This window comes from Apis mellifera, linkage group LG5, assembly GCF_003254395.2.
Source record: "Apis mellifera strain DH4 linkage group LG5, Amel_HAv3.1, whole genome shotgun sequence".
NCBI lineage: Eukaryota > Metazoa > Arthropoda > Insecta > Hymenoptera > Apidae > Apis > Apis mellifera.
The window spans coordinates 5,278,517-5,302,132 of NC_037642.1; the positions used below are offsets into that span (position 1 = coordinate 5,278,517).

Here is a 23,616-nt window from a genome sequence, read left to right on the forward strand (position 1 = left end):
TGAAGTAAGACATTGAATCCAACTTCTAATATTTTCCAAACCGAAGCTCGAGAAGACAAGCAACCCTCTTGGAAAATAATCGAAATCGACTCTGTTCCAAAAGCAGCGAGCAAATAGAGCATCCACCTAGGCGAAATAGTGTTCCTCGAGGAGATCAAAGCCAGCCATTTTCGACACCGTGCAAACAAAACGGGCGGGAAAACAATAATTTCGATTCGAGCGCAAACAAGTAGTGGCTGCCCCAAGAGTGGCCACGATAAATAAACGATAATACTTTCGTTAAGGTGGATGCAGTGTGCAGAACAAGAATCCTGAAACGGGGGGCTGCTCTCTCCGCGCGTATTAACTTATGGAACAGAAATAACAGCCTTCCCCATGGGAGCCAAAATAACTCGGCGAAACACGGGATTGTCCGCGACTCGCCAGTCCGAGACACCGCTTCCCGACTCGGCAAAAATACGGATCGATTCGTATCCGTCCGCGAGCAGTTGCTAAATTTAGACATTTAATCCGAATGTTTCCGTTTCAGAAGACTATTTCAGCATATCGATAAAAATTGTTCAACAGACACGCGCGACAAGGAAACGATTTGTAATTTGTGTTTTGATCAAGATCGAAATTGTTTATTTTGAGGAGTTCGAAAATTGAAACGTAAGGGAGCGAGAAATATTTTTGGTAATTCAAAAGGGTTTTTTCAATGTTTAATAATACTTTTATTTATATCGACGAAAGAAGTGGAGAGGCGTAAGATCGGAAGAGAAGGAGGGGTAGACACTTGTCCGTGGCTGGAAGCGCGATTAACCTTGACAGACATCGTTTCCTCCGGGTGGAGGGACACGGTGGAAACGCGGCCTCGGCTAATCGTTTTAAATGGCTTCGAATCGGTTCTCACAGACGCGTTTAGCTTGTTCAATTTGTCGCGCGATCCTCGAGAGAAATTAAGAGACACGCGAGTGTAAAAAAAAAAATATCGGAGTTTTCGAATAGTTTAAAAATATCGAATCTCCCTATGTTTCCAAGTTATTAAATTCAATCCGACCATTTTTATCTTCCAATTTTTTATAAACGTCGAATTTTCATCAGCTTGTTTTTTTCCCATATTGCAAAAATTAAATCGAAGCTTAATTCCGTACCAATGATATTATCGATGATATTATCTTTCAATTTTTATCTGAATCGAAACATCAAAAATTCAAAAGGGATGGTAATTAAATCGGAGATAACTTAGAAAAAGGAGAACAATTGCAGTCCCTATCAAGATTATTACAGCTTCCAAGTTTCTCGATTTTATTTCTCGCGCGTCAGGAGCACGAGCTCCCTAGAATATTACGGGACAAAACGATTCCTTGGCCATACCGGCGATATATTCGTGTCATAAACGACGTGTGCGGGGAGACAGACCGATGATCCGAGTCAGAACAGAAATTTCTTCCGCGAATTCCCGAAACGACGGCTGATCGATGACGCTGTTGACACGTCTTATTAATAGTTCCATTTTGCTGGAAAAATTCGAAACGTTTCCAGACCGAAAAATTAATAAATTAAATTAACGTCGAAATACACTAATATATATTATACACGCGAATCTAATGAATTGGTAAAACAAGAAACGTAAATTTTTATCTATAATCGGAGACTCGATAAACGATTCGTTCGTAATTAATATGATAATTTATACGTGGGATACTATACGATTTTCGCTTAATTAACATATATATATCTCGAAACAAAATTATTTTCCATCCTGTTTAAAATTATTCTTATCCAAAATTATCATTCTTTTCTCTTTATTCTTCCTTTAACGACAAAAATGAATTGAATTGAATTTAGAAGAAAAGTTTTCAAGCATTTCGTTGACAACACAGAGAAGAAATTTCTTACATTCTTCTTTAAACCAATCATCCTGAAATATTAACTTTCAATACACACCAAGCAACAAAATCAAATCACTTTCGCGTGACAGCTCGAAATCCTGTATCCCCCCCTCCTCCCTTCTCCAGTTGCAAGCTCCGATGGTTAATCTTCCGTTCGCCGCGAGCGTGACCCGGGCTGAATTTTAAACCTGACGTATTACACGCGTAGCCGGTGTACGGAGTCGGAAAGGACATCTACATAGAGGCGGGGAATTAGCATAAGCCATTGTCCTGCCACCGGCTCGGCCAGAGAGGGAGAATGGTATCTGAAAGCTCGGCCGGAGTTACAATAACCCTTTATACACCGCAGGTGGAGGTACTGTTATAACCGTAAATCGTATGAAAACGTATCGTATCGCCTCGCGATTCTATCCGCCCTTCCCCCTCTCCTCTCCCCCTCGGAATTACGACTTCCCAATTAACCGATTATTATCGCCCCGGCCAGATATTGCCGGCTCTCAATTATGCCGTTTCGATGTCTTGATAATATCGGGCTAAACGCGATAATTGTTCCTCCTGCGCTATAATATACGGAATTCGAATTGATTTAAACAATCGCGGTAATCGAGCGTCGCCGATAATCGATCGATTATCTTGTACGTGCGTGCATGTGTGTGTGTGTGTCAATTTGGGGAAACGAAGAATTTGACGAGTTTTATTAATTTTTAGGAGAATTTTGCGTTTTTTTTATTTATTTAATTGAAGGGAAAAAGGATGAATGTGGTTTTGTATCGGTTAATTAATTAATTCGTGAAAGGATGGAAGAAGAACAAGTGTGAATGAGTGATCTTGGGGGAATGTTTAGCTCGAGTTATGGATATAAATGGACGATTGAAGAAAAAGTTTTTGGGAAAAATGATGAAGGAGAGAGGGAAGGAAGAAGATTGAATTCTTGGAAAAATTGGAAAAGGCGACAAGGATAAATAGGAACGATTACTTCGTTATTAATATCGCGTGCGAAAGTTACGTGGGAAGTTTCCTCCGATCTTAATTGTTCTTTAAGTGGATATCGTTGCATCAGATGCAATGGAATGTATAACTTTCCAATAATTCAAAATGATAATTATGTAAACGTGATATTGTATCAATTTCGTTTAAATGATTGTTGAATCATTTTTTATACAATTTAGAATATAATTACATTTAACGTTAAGGAAAATATAAGTAGAAAAATGTTCTCTTGTTCCGTGAAAAGAGGAAGTTAGCAGGAAGAAATACGGAGAAATATGTGATTCACTCTGCCACGTCTTCTAACTAGTTTCTAACTTTCCTGAATTTTGGTTCCAGGAAGGGAAAAAGAAACAGGGAGGGAAACAAAATTTTTCCCGCAAAATGATTGAAAGAATCTTATCGCAAAAAAAAAGTGTTGCGTACATTTTCCTCGTTAACGACAAAATTTTTCACGGCGAAAACAAGAACGTTTCGTTAAGCGAATTTAAAATATTTTGCTGAACGCATTTCTCTTGCGTGATGCAAGAGAGGATCGTGCTGTCGAGACGAAATTTTGCACAATTTTGTTTCCCGATTAACACTACGTGCTATCGTGAAAAAAATTAAATAAACAATCGTCTCTCTTTTCTGCAATATATTCGTATTACGTTTACATGACACGATAAATTTGAATATATACTCTCGTCATAAACTTTCCTTTAATATCCTTCTATTTCTCGATAAATCAATCGAAACGATAAATTAATAAACAAATATCCTACGTTAAAATTACGAAGGAAAGAAAAATTAATCGAAGCAATAATTTTCCATTCCATTACGGGAATGAAACTATAAGAAGGGAAAAAAGCACGATCGATCACGAGATGCAAAACTTGCGATATTTTTTCGGGAAAAAAAGGAAAGGAAACAAAAACAGCAAGCGACGATGAAATATTCTAACGCGAGCTCGTTAACGTATTAATCGAACGTGACCAGCCCCTCTTTATCTCCCCTTTCGAAAGAAAAGGAATTATCTGCTTGCACGAGAGGGGGGGAGGGAAAAAATGAAGAAAAAGGAGGAATCGTACGACACATGACGCAACGAAACGAGCGTTGCTGGAGCTCTCGTTTCGACAAATGACAAAGAAACTGTGGGGGAGAGGTGCGCACATGTCCGCATCTCGAGCAACTCGGCAGAGGTCTCCACCCCTCTCTCGCGCATGCAAATTGTGTGTCAGGAGGATCGTAAAAATCCCGAGAGCGCATACGGCGATCCGAGGGATTTTTTCGGTGAATTTTCACACGGAGGGGGGTCCTCCTCCTCCTCCTCTTTCGTCCCGAAGACCCGACCGTTCAATTAAGTTTCAACGCTGGAACGGAAACACGTGAACCTACTTTACGCTTTTAAAATCCTTGCCTTATTCGGCGGAAAAGCCGAAGGCTGGGAAAACCGCTTTTCCATGCTCTCGATTAATTGAAACTCTATCGTCGAACTTTCGAAAATTGCTTCGTTTCGTTGTGGAGCTGGATTTTTTTTTATTTTTTTGAGAGAGAGATTTAAACGAGGATATTTTTTCGAACTCGTGTTTCTAACATGACGAAATTTTAAACATTTACCTCGTGGTTTATACATTTAACTTACGAATTAATTATTCTACGTACGTGAAACGTGAGAAAATTTTAAAATTTATCTTAAAAATAGAATCGAAGATATTCATACTTCGTCAATTCATATTTGTAGGACGAAGCGTACACGTGCACGTGTTGCGTATTTAATTTGTAAACTATAGAAAAACTTCTTCTCAGGATCTGGTTACCATTAAGGAACACAATATTATGATAATCCTCTGTTTATTTTTCGTACGAGGAACGAGAGTACGAAAGAAATTTCTTTTCAAATGTATGAAACACGGAATAAAGAAACGGCTATCGTTAGATAAATACAATGGGGCGAATGTTCCTCGTGACTCATCAAAATATCTCGCTCGAGATTCGAATATTTCTCAACCGATTGATACGAATCTCTCGGAAGGGAGAAAAAAGAACTCTTCTAATTCCGACGTAACAAATTAACGAGAAAGCGCGTTGTACGTTTTAAGCACGAGGTTATCTTTTTATTCGATGAACCGTAACGTATCTCGTATATATATACGCGTATAATAAAAAAAACCTACTCAGCGGTGGCAATGCGACAAAGGCCGAAAAAGAGGCGAAAGAAGCGGGCAAAAACGGCGCGCGGCCTCGTAATTATGTCACAATTGTACGAGGCGGGCGTATATGGATGGCGTAATACCAGGATAAGCGTAGTAATGAGTCTGATAAAAATGCGTGGAGCGTTTATTTTTAGAATTTTTACGATTCTTTGTCGCTCAAACCTTATAATAAAAAAAGAAGAAGAAGAAGAACCATATCGAAACTAACCCGTAAACCCGATTTATCCTAAAAGAAACGAAGTTTAATAATTCTACGATAATAATAATAATAATCCTTTCGATCGATCTATCGATTTCTATCGCGATTAATTAATTAACGACGATAATGTAACGTGTACAACCCACCCGTATATATTATATACACACATATAATAATATATATAATAATCCTTTCGAAGGAAGAAAAAATACGAAGAGAATAAATATAATATTGCACTAACCACGTGCTCCTGATGGCCGTCATTCCCGTTGAAGATCGGCCGGGACCGCGGCTCGGAAACCGGAAAACCCCTCTCTGACACTGGTGTATGGGAGCCGAAGGAACGACAACGCGCACCACCTCCACGGACGGGAGTCGGCCACTGACTGAACGTGACTCTGATTCTCTGGAACCGGGAGGAGGCTGCGTCGACCGGTCAGGGACCACGAGCCTGCGGCCTTCTGACACTCAAGTCACCGTCAATTTCTCTCCCTTCCTTCTTTCTCCTCTCTTTCTCTTTCTCTTTCGTTGGCGTTTCGTTCATCGTGTTTCCTTGTTTCTCTTTTTATTTTCTTTTAAAAATCGTTACGTCTGCATGCAACGATATTGGATTAATAAAAAAAAAGTGTACGGACGATTTCGTTCGTTCCAAGTTTCGAATTCTTTAAGTTTCACTTCCAAGAAGTATTGATTCTAGATGCTACGTTCCTCAGCTTCGATTCTTTGGATTTTCTCGTTTTTTTTTTATTAATATCGAAGGTTTTTCCGAAGCTTGATGGCGATTTGATTGGAATTAAATTCGATTCGGATCATTTGGACGGTATTTTTAGATCGAATGATACGACGATACGAAGTGTTTCGAGATACGATTTAGGCGTAGAATGCATCGATGGTTTTAGTTTAAGGATCTTGTTAGTTCGTTTTTGCTAATCGTTTGCTAAATATACTCACGAAATGGAAGAGAAACGAGCGGTTCTAACAGACTCGGATCACGAGGAATGCTTTATTTGCAGGTGATACTAGAAAACTAACTGTTGCAGTCGGGAAAATTCTTTTTTAGAACGATATAGAAACGATATTGAACATTTACGTTTAATAATTTATCGTATCGAAAAAGAACATCTTATCTAATTATTATATTATCAGAAAAAATTCGCTTGACTTCCATGGACAAAAAATTCCAGCAATTAAATAATCAATCGTAACTTATCAATAACTATTTACATTATAATTTATTCTGCAATTAGTTAACCTTATCTAATTCCCATGAAACCACTCCGCTTCGATGGACATACTTCGATACGAACGCGAAGCTTCATCAAAAATTCCTTCCTCGTCGCGAACAAGCAGCGTGACTGTGACACCAAGGCGCACAATTCGTTCCAAAAGCCACGCACGCCTATCAAATAACCCTAAAAATTTCCAAGAAACTCTGAGACGGAGAGTCTTCCTTTGACCCGTTCGGAAAGGCAAGACATTCAAGAAGAAAAAGAGCAAACGAATTCTGAAAATTGATCCGCCGGTTCATTCATTCGAACGTCTTAATGAAAAGCGAACGAGCGGATCATTCGATCCGCGTTAGCGATAGTCGATGAATAATGGAACGCGCACTCTCTGGACGGCCCGTTAATAGTAACAGGCGACATGATATCTTAACGATAAAATAAACGATAGATCGATAAATCGATAGATTCTCTTTCGGTCATCGAAAGAGAAGGACGAAGATATTCGGATTCCTCCCTGATAATAGAATGCGTGATCGATGGAAGGAAAAGAAGATTCTCTCAGAAGCTGAGAAGAACTATCCTTCAGCAATGAAAATTATCGATTATAGAGGAGAGAGAGAGAATTTCTCGGAAGAAAGCAGGAACAATTCCTCAGCAACAAGATCGAGAACATTGAATTAAACGGTGGATTAAATCCAGAATGACGATTATTGCGTTACCAAGGATCGTTCGTTCGTGCGATCAGCTTTTCGCATTCTTCTCTGGATCCTATTTTCGATCATAGCGGAAAGCGAGCAACGCGTCTCGAATACAAACACAGAGGTTCAAAGAAGTTGGAGAGGAGAAGGAAGTTTTAACGATACGATTTAATAGATAGGAGGACAGGCTGTAGTAAATCGTTTTAACAACCTACGAGGCACAATTGTTCGGCACACGGTTCCATTCCCAGTTTCAATCCCGTTTTCTTTTTCCGACCGGGTTGCTACGAATTTTTCCTCGATGCTGTGTGTCGAGGAACACGCTATTTTAATTTTGTTTTTTCTTTTTTTCTAGATCTGTCATTAACGACCACTTTTCAGCATTATTTTCTTGATTGATAATTTTCATCGTTCGACTCATCGAAAATCAATTTTGCAGCTATTTGGAATTTTATTTGGAATTTTTTCCCCCCCCAATTTTAATTTGAAAATTCCCTTTCCATGTTTTATTTCAAATTTCTTCACGATCGGTTTACTTTATTGAATTTTATGTTTCAGTCTTGTGGTTAGAAAGGAATCCCGATAAACTAGGATTTTTTGAATTTCATGAAGAAATTAAAATATAATCATAAACTATGCTTCTTCCAAGTTATAAATATTCCCAGATTTTTTTAAATTAATTTTAAAATTGTTTACGCTTTCCAATAGCATCCCCTTTACTTCTCCTTTTTTCCCCTAATTTCTATTTAACTATCATTACACAATTCCATTAATAATTTAAATAATCTAATAAAATCTTTCTAGAGACACTAGCGACCGAAACATCAGACACCAGACTTGCATTACCACCAAATTCGTTCGAAGTAAATCACAATTCGAGATATTTTTAAAATAAATAAATTCAAATTTCCACTATTCGACATTACAATCCAAATCCAAATCCACTCTCATCTCTCTCACCATGAAATGATTAAAAAAAAAAAAAAAATACTAATCTTCTCTGTCCAACATCCCGCTCGCCAGCATCTCCAGACGAATTATCCACAAAGGAAAAAAAAAGAAAAAGAGAAACGATGTAATCGATCCATTAGGACTAACCATGTGCATCGATGGCGCGTCATGACGGATGGCGAAATTCCCCGTCCCGCGGGAATCCTCGGGGGAGAAAAAAAAAAAAAAAAAAAAAACTTCCTCTCTTATCCCGTTAATTCACGTCGACGTGCGGGAAGAACGGCACCGAGTCCTCGGTAAAGGACGCGCGCGTGCAACTCACGAGAGAAAACTGACCGAAAGAAACGCGGTATGCGAGGAGAGAACCGACCCCCGATAGAGCCGCTTTCGAGAGCCGAGAGGGAAAGAGGGAGAGCGGAGAACGGACGGAGAAAGAAAGGGAGACGAGAGAAGGAGTTATGGAGAGAGACGAATGAGGAGAGAGAGAGAGAGGGAGATATTATACGGAGTTGGAGGCAGAGGTGAGGGGGAGGATACGAAAAGGAACGATAGGGCGGAGGACCGAAAGGGAAGAAGAGAAGAGTAGGGGGGTGGGAGTGAGTAGCTTGGTGGGGACTTCTTACTCATTCATACTCAAACGCCCCCGCAAAATTGCAAACACCGTGGAGACGGTGCTTTTTCTTTTGCACACTTGAATTCCGGGCCTATAACATCCGGTTGATTAAGAAATTCGTTGCACTCGGTTTGATCTTGCTCGCAGGGTAGATCTAATAGAGTGGAAAGAGATGATTCTTCGAAGGAGGAATCGCCTTGGGTGTTTTTTTGAGTGAATTTTGAGAAGCAAATTGAAAAAGAAAAAGAAAAAGATTCGGGAAGCGAGGATAATGTTTGAAGGAAGATTAATATTTATGCTCGAATAATGGATGGATTTCTATCGAGTCAATTTTTGGAATTGTAACTATTATGTAATTAATGTTGTATTTATATAGTACTATTATGTAATATTTTGAACGAAGTGATAATGCAGTCGATTTAAATTAGGTCGAACTTGAAGAAACGAGGTTAAATAAATAGTATGAGGTTTTTTATGATAAGATAGAATGATTTATTTTTAAATCGTGTATCAACCATCGATATATGCGAAAAATAAAAAGTGAAAACTACTGATTTATAATATTCTTTGTTAATAGTGTAAATATCGATTGTTTAATTATATCGATTGAATGATAATAAATTATAAATATATATATATAAAATATATATATTTATATAACTTATAAATTACAATATAAATTTAATGAAATAAATAAATGACTCATAAAATCAAAAAATTTGTTAAGATTTTAATTTTAAACAAAATAAATATTTTTAAAGTAAAAAAAAAAATCTCAAATTCAAGTTTTATGAATCTATGAATCATTATTCAACCCATATCTAAGAAATACTATTCTTAAAATATTATTTTTACTTACAAAATTCCTCCAGACGGTAGATCTAAAGAGATTTCAAACTTCTTGGAAGAATAAAATGAAAATTAAAAATTTTTCAGTCGTTCAATCTTTACACACTCATACATATGCGCAACACATACACACATATGCGCAACACACACATACACAGTGCAAGTAGCTATAAATATTTCATGTTATGTAATATATTAATATATTAATTAATGTATAATAATGAACATAATAACATTAATATTGCTTTTATTGCATTTAATCTTATGCATTTTCTGTATATTTTATATTTTTCTATAACATCGCTTAACGAGATTATTCTTACCTAACCTAAATCGCAAAGACAAAACTTTTACACAACGTAATTAACCCATATTGCGATTGAAAAAAGAGCAAAAAAAAAACGAAAGAATGCACATTAATGTAACATAATTAGAAACGTGCCTCGTACGTGTTATCGAGCGTGAATTTCATTTCGTCAGGGTTCGATACCGCGCAAAATTCAACGGACACGATTAGTGGACGAACATTAACGTCCGTTTGTTAATTAATGCACGCTTCGTGCCCGCTGCGAACAATACGCACAGATTCAATTTCGACAGAAGATGAATTAACGGATCGACGACAACGTTCGATCGCGACGTCAACACACACCTTTTATTAATCGCACTCCAACCTCTACTTTTGTTAATTATTCCTCATTACTAAATACGATCGAAATAAACGGAACAACGTCAATGACAGCTGCGCCACCAGCGTGGGATGAAGGAGAAGCGATATCCTGATCGATATTATATAATGAATATCGATCGTTCGAGATATCGATAGTTGTTGGTAATAGTTGATGGATATGGATTATCGAGAGTTATATCGTTATTATCGAGAGAATATATATCGAGAGAACGAAATATATCTTGGAAAATTGTCACCAGATACTTTGAATATTATTCGTGATTAGAAATGTCGGTGAGTGATGAAGATTTATCAATATTTATTAAAATTTTATTATTTGCAATTATATATTTGTTGAATTGATATTGATTTATTTATAAAAATTTATATTTGAAGGTTATGAATCTTTTGTATTTGTGAATCAATTGTTATATAACATTTTTTAACACTTTTACAAATCGATATCTATTGATGTCGTAATAAGTTTTTATTGATTTTAATTTTTTCTTGTTCTCGTATATTTTCTGTGAATAAATATTATATTAGAGATATCCGATATCTATATTGTAAATATTATACAAATGATTGTGTATTCGATCGAATATTTTATTAACTATGTTCTGTATTATTGTGTTTTATGGAGGAAATATAGAAAATTAATTCTGTATAAAAATTTAACAAAATAAAAAAGTTGCTTCTTGAAAGTCACTATTAATCAAAATTTGTTCGACGAAACATAAAAATTGATAAAAATATATAAAAATTTATATTTATTTCAACGTAACACAATATAAATTATAACTTGTAAATGAAATGTCACTAAAACTTCAATATTTTTCTCAACATTTAATTTTTTAATATCATCTATGCAAATATTGATCTTCGATCAATAATAGTCACATTTCCGTCACGTAAATGCTCTGGCAATCACCACCTGTTATATCGTTTGCGAAATTACGAGATCCGGGATTATTAGCGATTCAACCGTCGAAAATTCGCCACGTGGCGTGGTTTCACCCTTCCTCTAGTTGACCGATCCCTCATTGACGAATTCTCCCTGATGACAAATCGCGTCGCACGTGCGACTAACTGATAGCGGCGCGAGTTTCTGTAATCCCCACGATTCCAAACCCATCGATGGCTGATTACCGAACGCAATTGCGTTCAGTTAATTAGTGCGTGGTGATTGTCAAGCTGTAGCCAGGATTTCCTATCAGTTCGAAATTTCGCCCCTATTGATTTTCCTTCAATGATAAAATTCGTATATTTTTATGGTAAAAGTTTTAAAGTGTAAATTTATTGAATGACTATTTATGATCGATTATGATTAAAAATTATTCTAGATTCTAGTAAAGGATGTTCCAAAATTAACGCAAGATTTGAATTAAATATAAAATAGAGTTTTTAAAATATTATTTTTAAAATATTGTTTAATAATGAAGACACGTTGTTATATCGTATGACACTCCATTTTTACTAATTTTAAAAGTTGTCAAACTGTTCTTTTTTCAGGATTGCCAACAACTTAATGCAAAAATGGCGGCAAATTCAAATCTTGCATTAATTTTGAGACACTCTTTATATGCGCTGTTATTATTAAAATATAATAATTTTAAATTATTTTTCAGAGGTTATAAAAAGATCACAGATTTAGAAAAGGATAAGAAATATTATATACTTTGAAACCAACTTATCTAAAATAAAATAGAACGAAATGCATTTGTATGTTTGTATTGAATTAAAATTGGAAGGTATTGATAAAAATTTTCTTAATAATATCAATAATCAATAATATTGTTTCTTTGTCTTGTACTAATGCAAATTATATTCTTGTCTTTATACTAATGCAAATTATATTTTGAATCTAGGAAAGTTTACAACGAAGCAGAAATGTTATTTCAGTAAATAAGCTTCCGGGATAACATTATAAAGCGAAGATTGAGGTCATTTCGTTTGTTATATGAAACTGCAAGCTTACAAGCACTTACACACTTTGATCGAATAAAATCAAACTTTTTTTGATAATATGATTGAAAATTAAATACGATATTTGGTGTAAATTATCTTATATTTATTGTGCATGACTCAACTTGTGTTGTTTTTAAATAAATAATATTTTTTATTTAATATTTTATTGAAAGATCTTTTAAATTTTATTTAGAAACATATAAACAAATTCTCCGTTTAATTCATCAAAAAAGATAAATTTAGATTATTACGATATTTACATACATAAATTTTACAAAAATAATAAAAGATTAAAAGAATTTAGTGAAAAATTCATTTTCCTGAAAAATTTCGAAAGCAAAAATATGTGAGGTTATATATAATAAGTGATATATAATAGGTTATGTTTCATAAATAATATTTAGCAGAAAAAAAAATACAAAAACGATTGAATTTCACTTAATATAATATTCATTTTAAAAAATCAAAATATTTTATATTATCAATGTTACGATAAAAAATTTCTATATACATTTCTTTATGGTATTTCTCCATCGTCATAGACTAGGATACGCGTGTTTAAAAATGGCTTGTCGTACGATTAAATTATATACACATCGAAAGAGAAATTGGTTACGTTCAAATAAATAACTATGGAAGTGTCTGGAAACGTTAAACAAACGAGATCTTGATTGTAAATCCTGGTAGCAACATATCACTATTTATTTAAATAACAGATATTTTTATAAAGTTCTTCGTGTTCGAACTTCAAAATTTATTTTTCTTTCTGAACTCTTCTTTGTACAACTATGTCATTATATCATTCTATATTTTATATGATTTTCACTTCACGTTATGTAATTTTACAATTTCCGTATGTAAATTTGGTAACATAACAAATTCCAAAATAAATTTTCTAAAAAATGAATATATCAAAACGATATTGTATTGTTGGTTATCGCACAGTTAGATTACTTTTTCCGTGTGACAGGACACGTTACACACAGCATGAAGGATGGGCGTCAAAGGAAGCAGCTAGTGACCTCGAGAAGCAACGTTTCTATTTAGGGCAGACAATAGACGATAAACTGTGCTCCAGGATGCAGCCTGATAGAAAGCGGCGCGTGCGATTTTATTCCATTGAGATAGATGGTCATTCATGTCCGCGACACAATTCATTCTTGTATATTTCAACTGCGTCGTTACTAATATGCATTTACATTTCTCATTATTGATAAGATTTTCTGCGATGATATTTTTGCGAGCAATTATTATGATTTCTGAAAAATTGCTATTTTGAAGATTATTTTACATGGATGATTAATAAAAAAAAAAAAAGATATTTGTCATATCTGTCACATAATAAATTTCATCGATATACTTGTGTCAAAATCACAATGTCAATATTCCATTAGTAAAAGTACATAATGCCACATACATACGTATGTACATGCACGTCAACTCAGATCCAAAGCATACGCAATAAACGTGCTAATGACTTTCGTTCCAATGCTAATGTACTTAACGTAAGTACATACGTACACGACAATTTCGATTAATTACCCCCTGACAAATTATTCCTGACACAATTAGCATCGTACAAGCGAATTCCAACGTGCACCACGTTCCGATATCTTCATTGTGAATAACCTCAACGTTTCAGGAAACAGAAATCAACCAAAGATCAACGTAGTACCGTCTATCTGTAGATTTAATTAATTTCGTGATGATTACCGACGTTTTCGGTTCGTTAATGTAATTGGGTCATTAGATAACGCTTTCGAAACTGTATCCATGAGTATGGAACGGATGAATATACGCTGATTATACGCTGAAAATAAACGAAGGCAACACAGAAAAAAGAAAAAAAAAAAGTGAATCTCCATTATCCGGCATCGCGATACATGGGTGTTACAAAACGATGACAATACGAGGATAAAACGAGGATTATATTTTTTGCGATAAAAATTTAGAAATTATCATTACATTAAAAAAGTGTATCGTGAAAGAAATGTATCAGTAAAACAAATAGATTCACGTTCAAGATGGCGTACAGTTATAATATCGAAGAGATACCGCCCGACGATGTTCCCACTGTGGAACATGATATACGACGAGCTAAAAAGTTCCTTCAAAAACACAGTCCAGAATCAGGTGATAGTCTGTAAGTTAACAAATTCGAAATATCGGCTCATTCGACCGAAAATAATCGGCCAATCGTTAAATCGTGGAAAGTTAAAAAAAGAGAGAAGAAATAACCTATTTAAAAATGAATTTATTAAAACCTGGAAGTGATAATTATTTTTTTTTCTTGTAATTATTAATATTAAATTACTATTCCTTAGAAGTATATCCATAAATAATAAATGTTAAGTAATAATATTGGAATATATTATGAAATTTCTGTGGAAAAAGATATGTGATATATATGATATATGATATAATTTTTTTTTTGCACGTTTTATCATAATTGAATTGATCGTAATACAAAATTAAATTTATTCCAAAAATTGGATTTAATAATTGGAATTTAGAAATAATAATCACGATTCGCAAAGTTCTCTATATATACGCGCACAGCTATTTCTAGAAAACGTTAACGCGGTTATCAAAGCAGAAATGCCTCAAAATAATAATCATCTACTTTGATGCTCGATTTATTATTAATTATATGCAACGATCTGAATAACTTCAATATATCCATTATTGTTATCGTTCAAAGAATTTAAAATAATGATAATAAGAAATTTTATCGGATGTATTAATATTTGAAAATTTCAGGTACGATCACTTGACGGAAGTGTTGGCCAAAATACTCACCGAGAGACCAAAAAATGCAGTAGATATTTTCGAGGAATTCAGCAGAAAAGTAAAAGAGCAGAGATTCAAAACCAAATCCAGTCATCTTCGAGACATGTACGTTCCACCGACTCAGTTCGAGCATGCGAAAAAAATCATCGAACTATTCAAGGTGTGACAATCGGAAATAATTAATAATTAAATAGCCATCAATATTTTATAAATAATAACGCGATTCATTTGAGAAGTTTAATCATTGTATACTTTTGCTGTAATTATAGAAACTAGAAAAATTCTATGAAACTATGGGAGAAAAAATTGAAGAAGATATTGAGGAAGATGAAGATAAAAAGAAGAAAATACCGAATATGTTAGATTTTTTGTTTTATTTTGAGCAAACTGGTATAGGATTACCTCGTAGAGAATTGGTGTTGCTTAATTTGTCTATAAGGGAACTCATGGCTGAGAATCCTATAGAAAATGTCAGGTATATATTAATGATTTTCATTCAAAAATCTTAAGGTAACTTCTATTTATATTTGATATAAGTTATACATTTTTTAAATTGTGATTTATATTAAAATTATCAATCTTTAGAGGGATAAATTCATTAAAATCAGAAAAAAATTGTTTATTTAAAAAAAACAATATTTTTTTCAACATTTGAGTAAATGTGATAAATATATCTTAAGATTTTTGAATGATAATGTATATGCATAAAATTTCTTAGTAGAAAAGAATATTTGAAAATTAATAATTTGACATGATAGATTTTGGGGAAAAATTCTCGGAATTCCGAAAAATTATTACGTAGTGGAAGCAGATTTACAACCAGAGGAACTAAATTTAAGAATAGAGGTAAGAATAATTCGAAACGAAAAAGAAAGGAACATCTCTATATTCTTTTTCCGTGACAAGTTAAATGAGTATTTATCCATTTTAATAATCTTTCAATTGTCTAGAAAATTTTTGTTAAATAATTTTCTTGAATCGTTATAAAACAATACGACACAGAGAAAATGAATTTCAGAATGAAAGAGAGCAAAAACACATTTTGAATCTCCACGCGTCTGCAGAAAATGGCTGAAGAAGAGGAACGGAGACGTCAAGAGAAGCAAGCAAAAGCGGAAGAAGCGGCAAAAGCCGAAAAACAAGCTGTTGAAGACATGGAAGATGCGACACAGGAAACGGGGAAAACAGAGGAAGAAGCGGCACCCGAGGGCTTGAAACTTGTCTTTCCGCCTTTACCTACTCGTATATGGGTACCACCACCGGAAGTACCTACAGAGAAACTCGGAACTGGCACAAATACCAAAGTACACTTCAATTTTTTTAATACACAATCGAAAATAATAGAAATTGAAAAAGAAGTCATTATCAAAAAAAGAAAGAGAAAGAAAAGTTATCAAAAAAAAAAAAATCATAAAGATAGATTAAAATTTAATTTTTTAGAAATAAACTTAAATCCAAAATTTTATGAGATTTCGAAATTTTCAAAATTCAAAATGCTCTATTCATTTTATTAATTTTTTAAAATTATACTATGAAATAAAAGAGAAAAAATAAAAATTGTATTTTCTATTTAATTTGGTAACAGATTCATAAAATTCAATAAAACAAATATATTCAAAAAAGTATTACGATTACGAAAGAATAGTAATTGCATGTATTAGTAAACGATTTCAAATAACGATATCATTAAACAACATTTAATTAATCAAAGTGAGATTGTATTGCACGTGTCGAAAACATCGATGGCACAAACATTCACAGCAATGTTCCATCGAATTAATATGCAACACAAAACACTGGGCGTGTTTTCCTGAGCGTGATCCTAGTGGTCGACTTTGTTCCAGGTATATTTTGTATGCAACGAGCCTGGTTTGGACAAGTGGATCGAACTGCCACCGGTTACACCGCAGCAGATAGTAATTGCACGATACATTGTTCGTTATTGCACAGGAAATTTAGAAACACCGGTAACGTATCCATTTTATAAAAATAGAACAAAATAAAAAAAAAAAAAGAAGAAAATAAAAGAAATATATAAATTGTAAAACCACGATTATTTTCGTTTTATAGATTCACACTTTCCCACCATTTCCTGGTACGGAAAAGAATTATCTTCGTGCGCAAATAGCCAGGATTAGCTCGACTACCCAAGTTTCGCCAATTGGATTCTACACTTTTGGCATAGGGGACGAGGAAGAAGAGGTATTGGAGGAAATGGCAGAAGGTAATACATTATGTTTTTATCTTGAAAAAAAATTAGAGAAGAGAGTACAATGCTATAAATTATTCGAAACGTTCGTTATTATGTTTTATTTATCGAGTAGTTTCTCTTAACCATTCTTAACGCTGGTTTTATTAATCATAAAACCATGGTTTTTTTTCTTTTAACTTAAGTTTCTTTACATGCCATTTATTGCATTTAAAGGTGGAGTATTGTCCGAGAACGTGAATTACGATCCGTTGCCTATTAAAGATTTGATAGACCCTTCCATGTCGAACTGGTGTCATCATATGCCCTATATTTTGAAACAAGGTCGTGTTGAATGGTGGAGTCCACGGAAACAGGAAGAAGTGAGTTTAATTAATTAATTAAATTAATTAATTATCCCAAAAAAATAATCATCTTAATATAATTTTCTTTGATAAAAGAGCTTTTAAAGCTCAAAACAATTCTTGGATTAAAGATAAATATTATATTCGAATATTAAATATGAATAGATATTAAATTTAAATAGATCACAGAAAAAATTTCACGAAATTAGGAACTCGAAGAAGAAATAGGTGAAGAAGAAGAGGAGGAGGAAGAAAAAGAAGAGAAGGAGATTGGACCTCCGCTTTTGACACCTTTGTCGGAAGATGCTATAATAGACTCGATAATACCGTGGGGTACTTCATTATCTTCCCGTGTCCAACCTGATCAGGCAGTCGCATTAATTAGATCAAACATTTGGCCTGGAGCATATGCCTTTGCCTCCGGAAGGTGCGTGTACTATAGACCCTATTCAATAATGATTTTCCATTAAGCAGACGTATCTATGATATTTATGTGACCGACGAGTATAAATTCCCCTTGGGATATCGAAGAAACAGCACGGCAAGCTCGAGAGCGAAGGGAAGGTTTTATCGTGGGACGAATCAACCGGGAAAAGAGGAATTATGGCGCGTTAAAGGAAAATTAATGCGCGGGAAATTACGCTAATGTTACTTTAATGGTGTCTCTCTACAGGCGTTGCGCTAACGTGTACATTGGTTGGGGTCACAAATACATGGCGTACAATTACAGCCCTCAGTCTATGCCACCTGTGCAGGATCAGTATAAAATCGGTCCTGAGATTATGGAAATTCAGGATCCAACCTTCGAACAAGAAGAGGCCTTTAGAATTGCTCATTTACCGCCTCCACCTGTTATACCGACAGGTAAAATGAATAAAAATAATCATAAGATGATTAATATTTTCTCTATTTTGTTTTTTCATTATTTGAAATTCATTTTCATAGGAGAAGAAGAAGAAGAAGGCGTAGAAGAGGAAGAAGAAGAAGAAGAAGAGGACGAATAGATAACTGCATTATCAAGCAAGGATTTTGGTTTGGATTTGTCAGTAAAATAGATGCATTTATATACTTTAATAATTTTATCAATATTTATTTATTATTTTTAATCGTATTTATCAAAAACTAACATTATAATGTAGATAAATATTAGATATAAAATATAATATTATATATCATTCTGATTTAGTTTAATATATCGAAAAGATAGTGTGTAATTACAGATAAATTGTATCGCAAAAGAGATGGGAATTAGAATAGAGGTGACATCTTACGGAATTTTGTATCGTATATTCTAATATATCGATTTCAATTTGTGTTTCTGATGCCATCTAACATGATATGATCGTACTATTTGTATGATCATATATATTACTTTTCAATGGAATTAAAAAATATTCATTTTAATTTTAAAAATTTATGATAAAAAAATAAATTATTCAATGATTTAAACATAATCGAATCTATTTTTAGAAAAATATAGAAAAATATCGAAGTAAATATCAATAATGTAAAATCAATAAATATGATATAAAAATGATAAAAATAAAATAAACTTTTAGATTTTTATGACTTAAAACTAAAAAATGTAGCTTATGTTTTACATTTTTTCACTTTCTAAATTTTTGTTTTTATCAATTAATTATTAATATATTTAATTATTTGTTTTTAGTTATTTTAACAATAATATATAATGTCTATGAAATCACTACTACATCTTTATTTTATTTATAAAAATAAATGTAACAAATCAAAAGAAATTAAATCTAATTGTTGTCTTAATTTTTCTTCTTGTTGCATATTATCAAACCATCTAGATACATGTACATATTGAGCTTTTTCTTGATGATTTAATTCTCGCTGCAATAAGAAATAGGTCAAAGAGATTAAATTGATCTCTACAATCTACTAAGGATTCCTATGTTCTACTTATTATACTTTTTATTACCATTATTGAATGTAGAGCATAATATAATGTAATATCAGCAATAGTTTTCTTTGTACCAGTTAAATATGTATTATCTCTTAATGCAATATTTAATTCCTATAAAAATAAAATATAGTTTTTTAATTTATATATTTTTGACATATATTTTATATAAATCTAATCAAATTAGTATTTATTCTTAATACAATTATATAAATAATTGGATTACCTGCAAGATTCTTTTCGCATTAGCGGGAGTATCAGCGTAATTGACACAGACAACTGCATATTCTAGCCATTGACGTGATAATGCTTTCATTTTATTATCAATACCAAGTATATCAGGATATTTGGAATTTTCAATTAGAAATTGAATTATAGTACTAAATCCTTCTATTTTTTTATTCGATTCCCGTTCCGTAGTAACAATTACCTATAAAAAAATATAAAAACTAAATTAAATTTATTCTTTAATATAACTTATTTTCATAAAAAATTTATTATTTACATTTTCTTGCATTTCCAGTGGTAATGGCGAGACATCTAAGTAATTTGAAATTCTTTCTAAACATTCTATGTTACATAAAACCATTGTTTTAAACTTTACACTTTCTCAATCTTCTTGTTTTTTTTACTAGTTGTGGAAATAACTTTTAGGTTATGTTTAAAAAGAGCATAATACGTTGACGCAACAATATTGATGGATAAATTCGCATCATATTCTATATATATATTCAGTGATTTACTTTATTGCAAATATTTGTATGGAATATGTAATTATATACACGGTATATTTCAACATTAGTTAGGTCTTTATTTCAAATATACAATTTAATTGTAACAGCTGTATAAAATTTGCGACTAACGATAATAGATATCATCTTTTTATTGTATTTTTTTAACATATTTAAAATTACAAAAGTAATTGACTTAGTTTAAGTACTTAGACCTAAGTCTTTCATCTCAAGAGAGAATTTGTTTTATCAGAATCAGAAAAATATATTTTCATAAATTACATTAAATTACATGACAAAAAAATACTAGAATCTATTAAATTATTTTTTTATATCATGTTACAATAGGAATGAATAATTAACTAATAAATAATTAATTTTTGATTAAATTTTTTTTTCAATAATGTTCCCATAGTTTGGCATTTAATTTCTGAATTTTTTTTTAATATGAATTATTTTTTTCTTGTTGTATTATAGATTTTACATATTACATATAATTTCTTTAATCAAATATACTATTAATATGATTTTATGGGAATTTTGAACAGTGTATTTTAATAAAATAAATCGGATAAAGAGACAACAAGAAAAAAATATTACAATAATATATATATTTTGTTATATAATTCAGTCATAGTTGTATCAATTAAATTGATTGATCTACATAAAATATGTCATACATGTATATACATGCAATAATAAATTAAATTGTATTATAGAAATATGAGAATTTTTTTTTTTATAAAGTTGGTAAATTTATATATATAGGATTTTTAAAAATTGATTTCCAATAAAATGCTTTTTTTCTTATAAATGAATTTTTCTTACAAATATATAAAATACATATTTATGTTTCACATGAAAATTTTGTTAAGTATATTATAAAAAATTTTTTAAAATAACTTTTTTCGTATGTAAAATAATCATGAAATAAATTTCACTTATCTATTGTTAAAAACAATTACAATTTTTTTCATAAAACAATTTTGCATAAGTACATGTTGATCCATAATTAAATATGTGATTTCACATAATCCAAGACATAAAAAAGTTATATGCAATTAAATGCAGGTACTCTTTCTTTTTTTGTAAGGTGCTCATTTAATATTTATCTATTTAAAAGAGTCTCTTTTCATATGAAAAAAGACTATGAACATTTCCTTCTTGCTGAGCAGAATGTGTTCTTCTTTCAAATTTTAATTCTCCACTATACATCATAGATCTTAAAGTAGAGAGAGATTTTGCTCCAATATCTTGACATCCATGTTTAATACCACATAATAGATAAGGTAAAAACTTTAAAACACTTCCTTTATCAACTATTGAACCACTAACACCTTGAGCTACTTTTAATTTGTCCATCTCATTATGAAAATACCTATCCATTGCTGATCCTTGTGCATCTTTTCTATTCATGGCTTCTAAGGAACCCATACCTCTATATTTTTTTAGACGGACACCATCGCTAAAAAAATATTCACCTGGTGCCTCTGAAGTACCAGCCAATAAAGATCCCATCATAACTGTACTAGCCCCTAAACTTAAACCTTTGATAATGTGCCCAATAGATTGAATACCACCATCTGCTATAACAGGTACACCAAATTTTCTTGCATATTCTGCAACTTTATATACAGCAGTTGCTTGAGGTCTTCCCACAGCCATAACTTCTTGGGTAATACAAATAGATCCACAACCCATCCCAACTCTTAGAGCATCAGCTCCAGCTTCTATAAGATTTTTAGCTTGCATAGTTGTTACAGCATTTCCTGCAATTACTTGCAATTCTGGATATTCTGATTTAATGTATTTAATCATATCAATCTGATATTTAGAATTGCCTTGAGAAGAATCCAAAACGATTACATCAACACCAGCTACAGCAAGAAGTTGTAATCTTTGCTTATCAGCATTGCGTGTACCAATAGCAGCACCAACTAATAATTGTTTGTTTTCATCTTTACTAGCATTTGGGTAATTACGATTTTTTTTCAAATCAGTTCTTGCCATTAAAGATACTAATTCTCCTTTTTCATTAACAATTGGAAGTTTTCCTTTTTTAGATTTTTCAAGAATTATATTTGCTTCTTGTAATGTTACACCAGCAGTTGCAGTAATCAAATTTTCTAATTTTGTCATTATTGTTTCTAATTTTATGTATTGCTGATTTGTTGTACTTTCCAAAAAATCAATATCTCTGGATGTTACAATGCCTAATAATTTACCCCCAACTTTTCCAGTATTTGTAATAGGAATACCAGAAAAACCATGTTCAGCTTTTACATTTAGAACATCTTTGACTGTATGATTGGGTGATAAAACTACTGGATCTCTGATAAAACCATGTTTATATTTTTTTACCTAAAATCATAAAAGAAAAAATTATATAAAATTATTAGTTTTAAATACAAATTTTAAAAATTCAATTCAAAATTTAAAAATTCAAAAATTTTTATTTCAATTTTTATTTTTTTTTCTTTTTAATATAATAAATGAATATGAAAAAAATGTCAATATGAAAAAAAATGAGTATAAATGAGATTAATAGAAATAATTCAATTAAGTATAAGAAATTTTCTCCAAAATTTTTAACAAAGAATGAATATTTATTATCAATCTATATATTATCATTGATAACGATTACTATTCGATAAACTAGAAACACAAGATCAAATGAAATGTATATTAATAAACGAGCAAATGTATTACAAAATTTTAAGTGCTGTAAGTACTATTTTATATTAACCAAATGAAAATATTTAAATAAAAAAAAATATACCTTATGCACTTCGTTGGCTTGATATTCGGGTGTACAATTATGATGTATTATGCCAATTCCTCCACATAGAGCCATGGCTATAGCCATGTCGGATTCTGTAACTGTATCCATAGGAGATGATACCAGCGGTGCTTTGATCATAATTTTCTTTGTCAACGGCGACAATAAATCAACTTCGTCGGCAGTAAAATCAATATAACCCGGTAAAATAATAAAGTCATTGTAGGTAAGACCATCACCAGTAGTGAATAATTGTCCTGCTGAAAGTCCATCGTCCGGTAGGGGTACATCTGCCGGTTTTGTGTCACCGATCACATAGTCTGCCATCGTTTTTTTTCAATCGACGATTGTTTATATTTTATGCCTCCGTAAAAAATTAGTTATATTTTAATTAATATATAACTACCGTATAACGAAGTTATACACACGCTTTTTCAACACAGATGTTAAAAATCGCGGGCTTTCCGTATCAAACCGGAGATCTCCAGGCAAAATGACCGAAATCAACGTGCGCACAGTGCATTTATAGTTTATGTGAAGCGTGTTTCCCCCTTTCGTCTAATGATGAGTACTATCGGCAACGATGTTTTACGAATACAGTCGAAA

At 32.4% G+C, this 23,616-nt stretch overlaps 4 protein-coding genes across 12 annotated transcripts in view; 1 reads left to right on the forward strand and 3 right to left on the reverse strand.

The window, feature by feature from the left end:
* Positions 1–8,434, reverse strand: part of LOC413021 (papilin) — a 129,362-nt gene extending 120,928 nt beyond the window's left edge. For 3 of the 7 annotated variants that reach the window (XM_006562183.3, XM_006562182.3, XM_006562181.3), the window contains exon 1: positions 8,278–8,433. In XM_006562183.3, the coding sequence (XP_006562246.2) occupies positions 8,278–8,300 (23 nt within the window). In that variant the 5' untranslated portion in view covers positions 8,301–8,433. Of the gene's footprint in view, positions 1–5,496; positions 5,650–8,277 lie in introns of those variants that run through there. The other 4 variants (XM_006562184.3, XM_006562186.3, XM_006562179.2 and 1 more) reach the window with 3 other exon arrangements.
* Positions 8,435–10,399: 1,965 nt separating this feature from the next.
* Positions 10,400–19,015, forward strand: LOC551802 (radial spoke head protein 6 homolog A). 3 transcript variants are annotated; one of them, XM_016912466.2, is made up of 11 exons: positions 10,400–10,556; positions 14,991–15,180; positions 15,290–15,495; positions 15,779–15,866; positions 16,085–16,324; positions 16,865–16,987; positions 17,091–17,244; positions 17,446–17,591; positions 17,783–18,000; positions 18,247–18,437; positions 18,519–19,014. In XM_016912466.2, exons 2-11 carry the CDS (start codon positions 15,124–15,126, stop codon positions 18,575–18,577), a joined length of 1,482 nt encoding a protein of 493 aa, XP_016767955.1. In that variant the 5' UTR covers positions 10,400–10,556; positions 14,991–15,123; the 3' UTR covers positions 18,578–19,014. The 3 variants fall into 3 exon arrangements, with proteins under 3 accessions (XP_016767955.1, XP_006562250.1, XP_016767956.1); XM_006562187.3 differs by lacking the exon at positions 10,400–10,556 and adding an exon at positions 14,070–14,373 and having other exon boundaries at positions 18,519–19,015; XM_016912467.2 differs by lacking the exon at positions 10,400–10,556 and adding an exon at positions 14,248–14,363.
* A 247-nt stretch (positions 19,016–19,262) lies between these two features.
* On the reverse strand, positions 19,263–20,389 carry LOC100577000 (eukaryotic translation elongation factor 1 epsilon-1). The gene is made up of 4 exons (XM_003249975.4): positions 20,006–20,389; positions 19,727–19,930; positions 19,519–19,614; positions 19,263–19,430 (listed from the first exon to the last, which is right to left on the reverse strand). The coding sequence occupies exons 1-4, from the start codon at positions 20,087–20,089 to the stop codon at positions 19,299–19,301; spliced, it is 516 nt and encodes a 171-aa protein (XP_003250023.2). The 5' UTR covers positions 20,090–20,389; the 3' UTR covers positions 19,263–19,298.
* Positions 20,390–21,162: 773 nt separating this feature from the next.
* LOC550673 (inosine-5'-monophosphate dehydrogenase 1b) lies at positions 21,163–23,528 on the reverse strand. The gene is made up of 2 exons (XM_623068.6): positions 23,011–23,528; positions 21,163–22,592 (listed from the first exon to the last, which is right to left on the reverse strand). The coding sequence occupies exons 1-2, from the start codon at positions 23,335–23,337 to the stop codon at positions 21,348–21,350; spliced, it is 1,572 nt and encodes a 523-aa protein (XP_623071.1). The 5' UTR covers positions 23,338–23,528; the 3' UTR covers positions 21,163–21,347.
* Positions 23,529–23,616: the final 88 nt, after the last annotated feature.

What these genes read in the sequence shown, in the direction of transcription:
- LOC551802 (XM_006562187.3), top strand. Translation starts at nt 14,255, where the DNA reads ATGGCGTACAGTTATAATATCGAAGAGATACCGCCCGACGATGTTCCC. An exon ending in TATGCCTTTGCCTCCGGAAG is followed by an intron (nt 18,001 to 18,246) that starts GTGCGTGTACTA and finishes GTCTCTCTACAG; the next exon opens with GCGTTGCGCTAACGTGTACA. An exon ending in TCCACCTGTTATACCGACAG is followed by an intron (nt 18,438 to 18,518) that starts GTAAAATGAATA and finishes TCATTTTCATAG; the next exon opens with GAGAAGAAGAAGAAGAAGGC.
- LOC100577000 (XM_003249975.4), bottom strand. Translation starts at nt 20,089, where the DNA reads ATGGTTTTATGTAACATAGAATGTTTAGAAAGAATTTCAAATTACTTA. An exon ending in CACTGGAAATGCAAGAAAAT is followed by an intron (nt 19,931 to 20,005) that starts GTAAATAATAAA and finishes ATTTTTTTATAG; the next exon opens with GTAATTGTTACTACGGAACG. An exon ending in ATGCTCTACATTCAATAATG is followed by an intron (nt 19,431 to 19,518) that starts GTAATAAAAAGT and finishes TTCTTATTGCAG; the next exon opens with CGAGAATTAAATCATCAAGA.
- LOC550673 (XM_623068.6), bottom strand. Translation starts at nt 23,337, where the DNA reads ATGGCAGACTATGTGATCGGTGACACAAAACCGGCAGATGTACCCCTA. An exon ending in AAGCCAACGAAGTGCATAAG is followed by an intron (nt 22,593 to 23,010) that starts GTATATTTTTTT and finishes TTATGATTTTAG; the next exon opens with GTAAAAAAATATAAACATGG.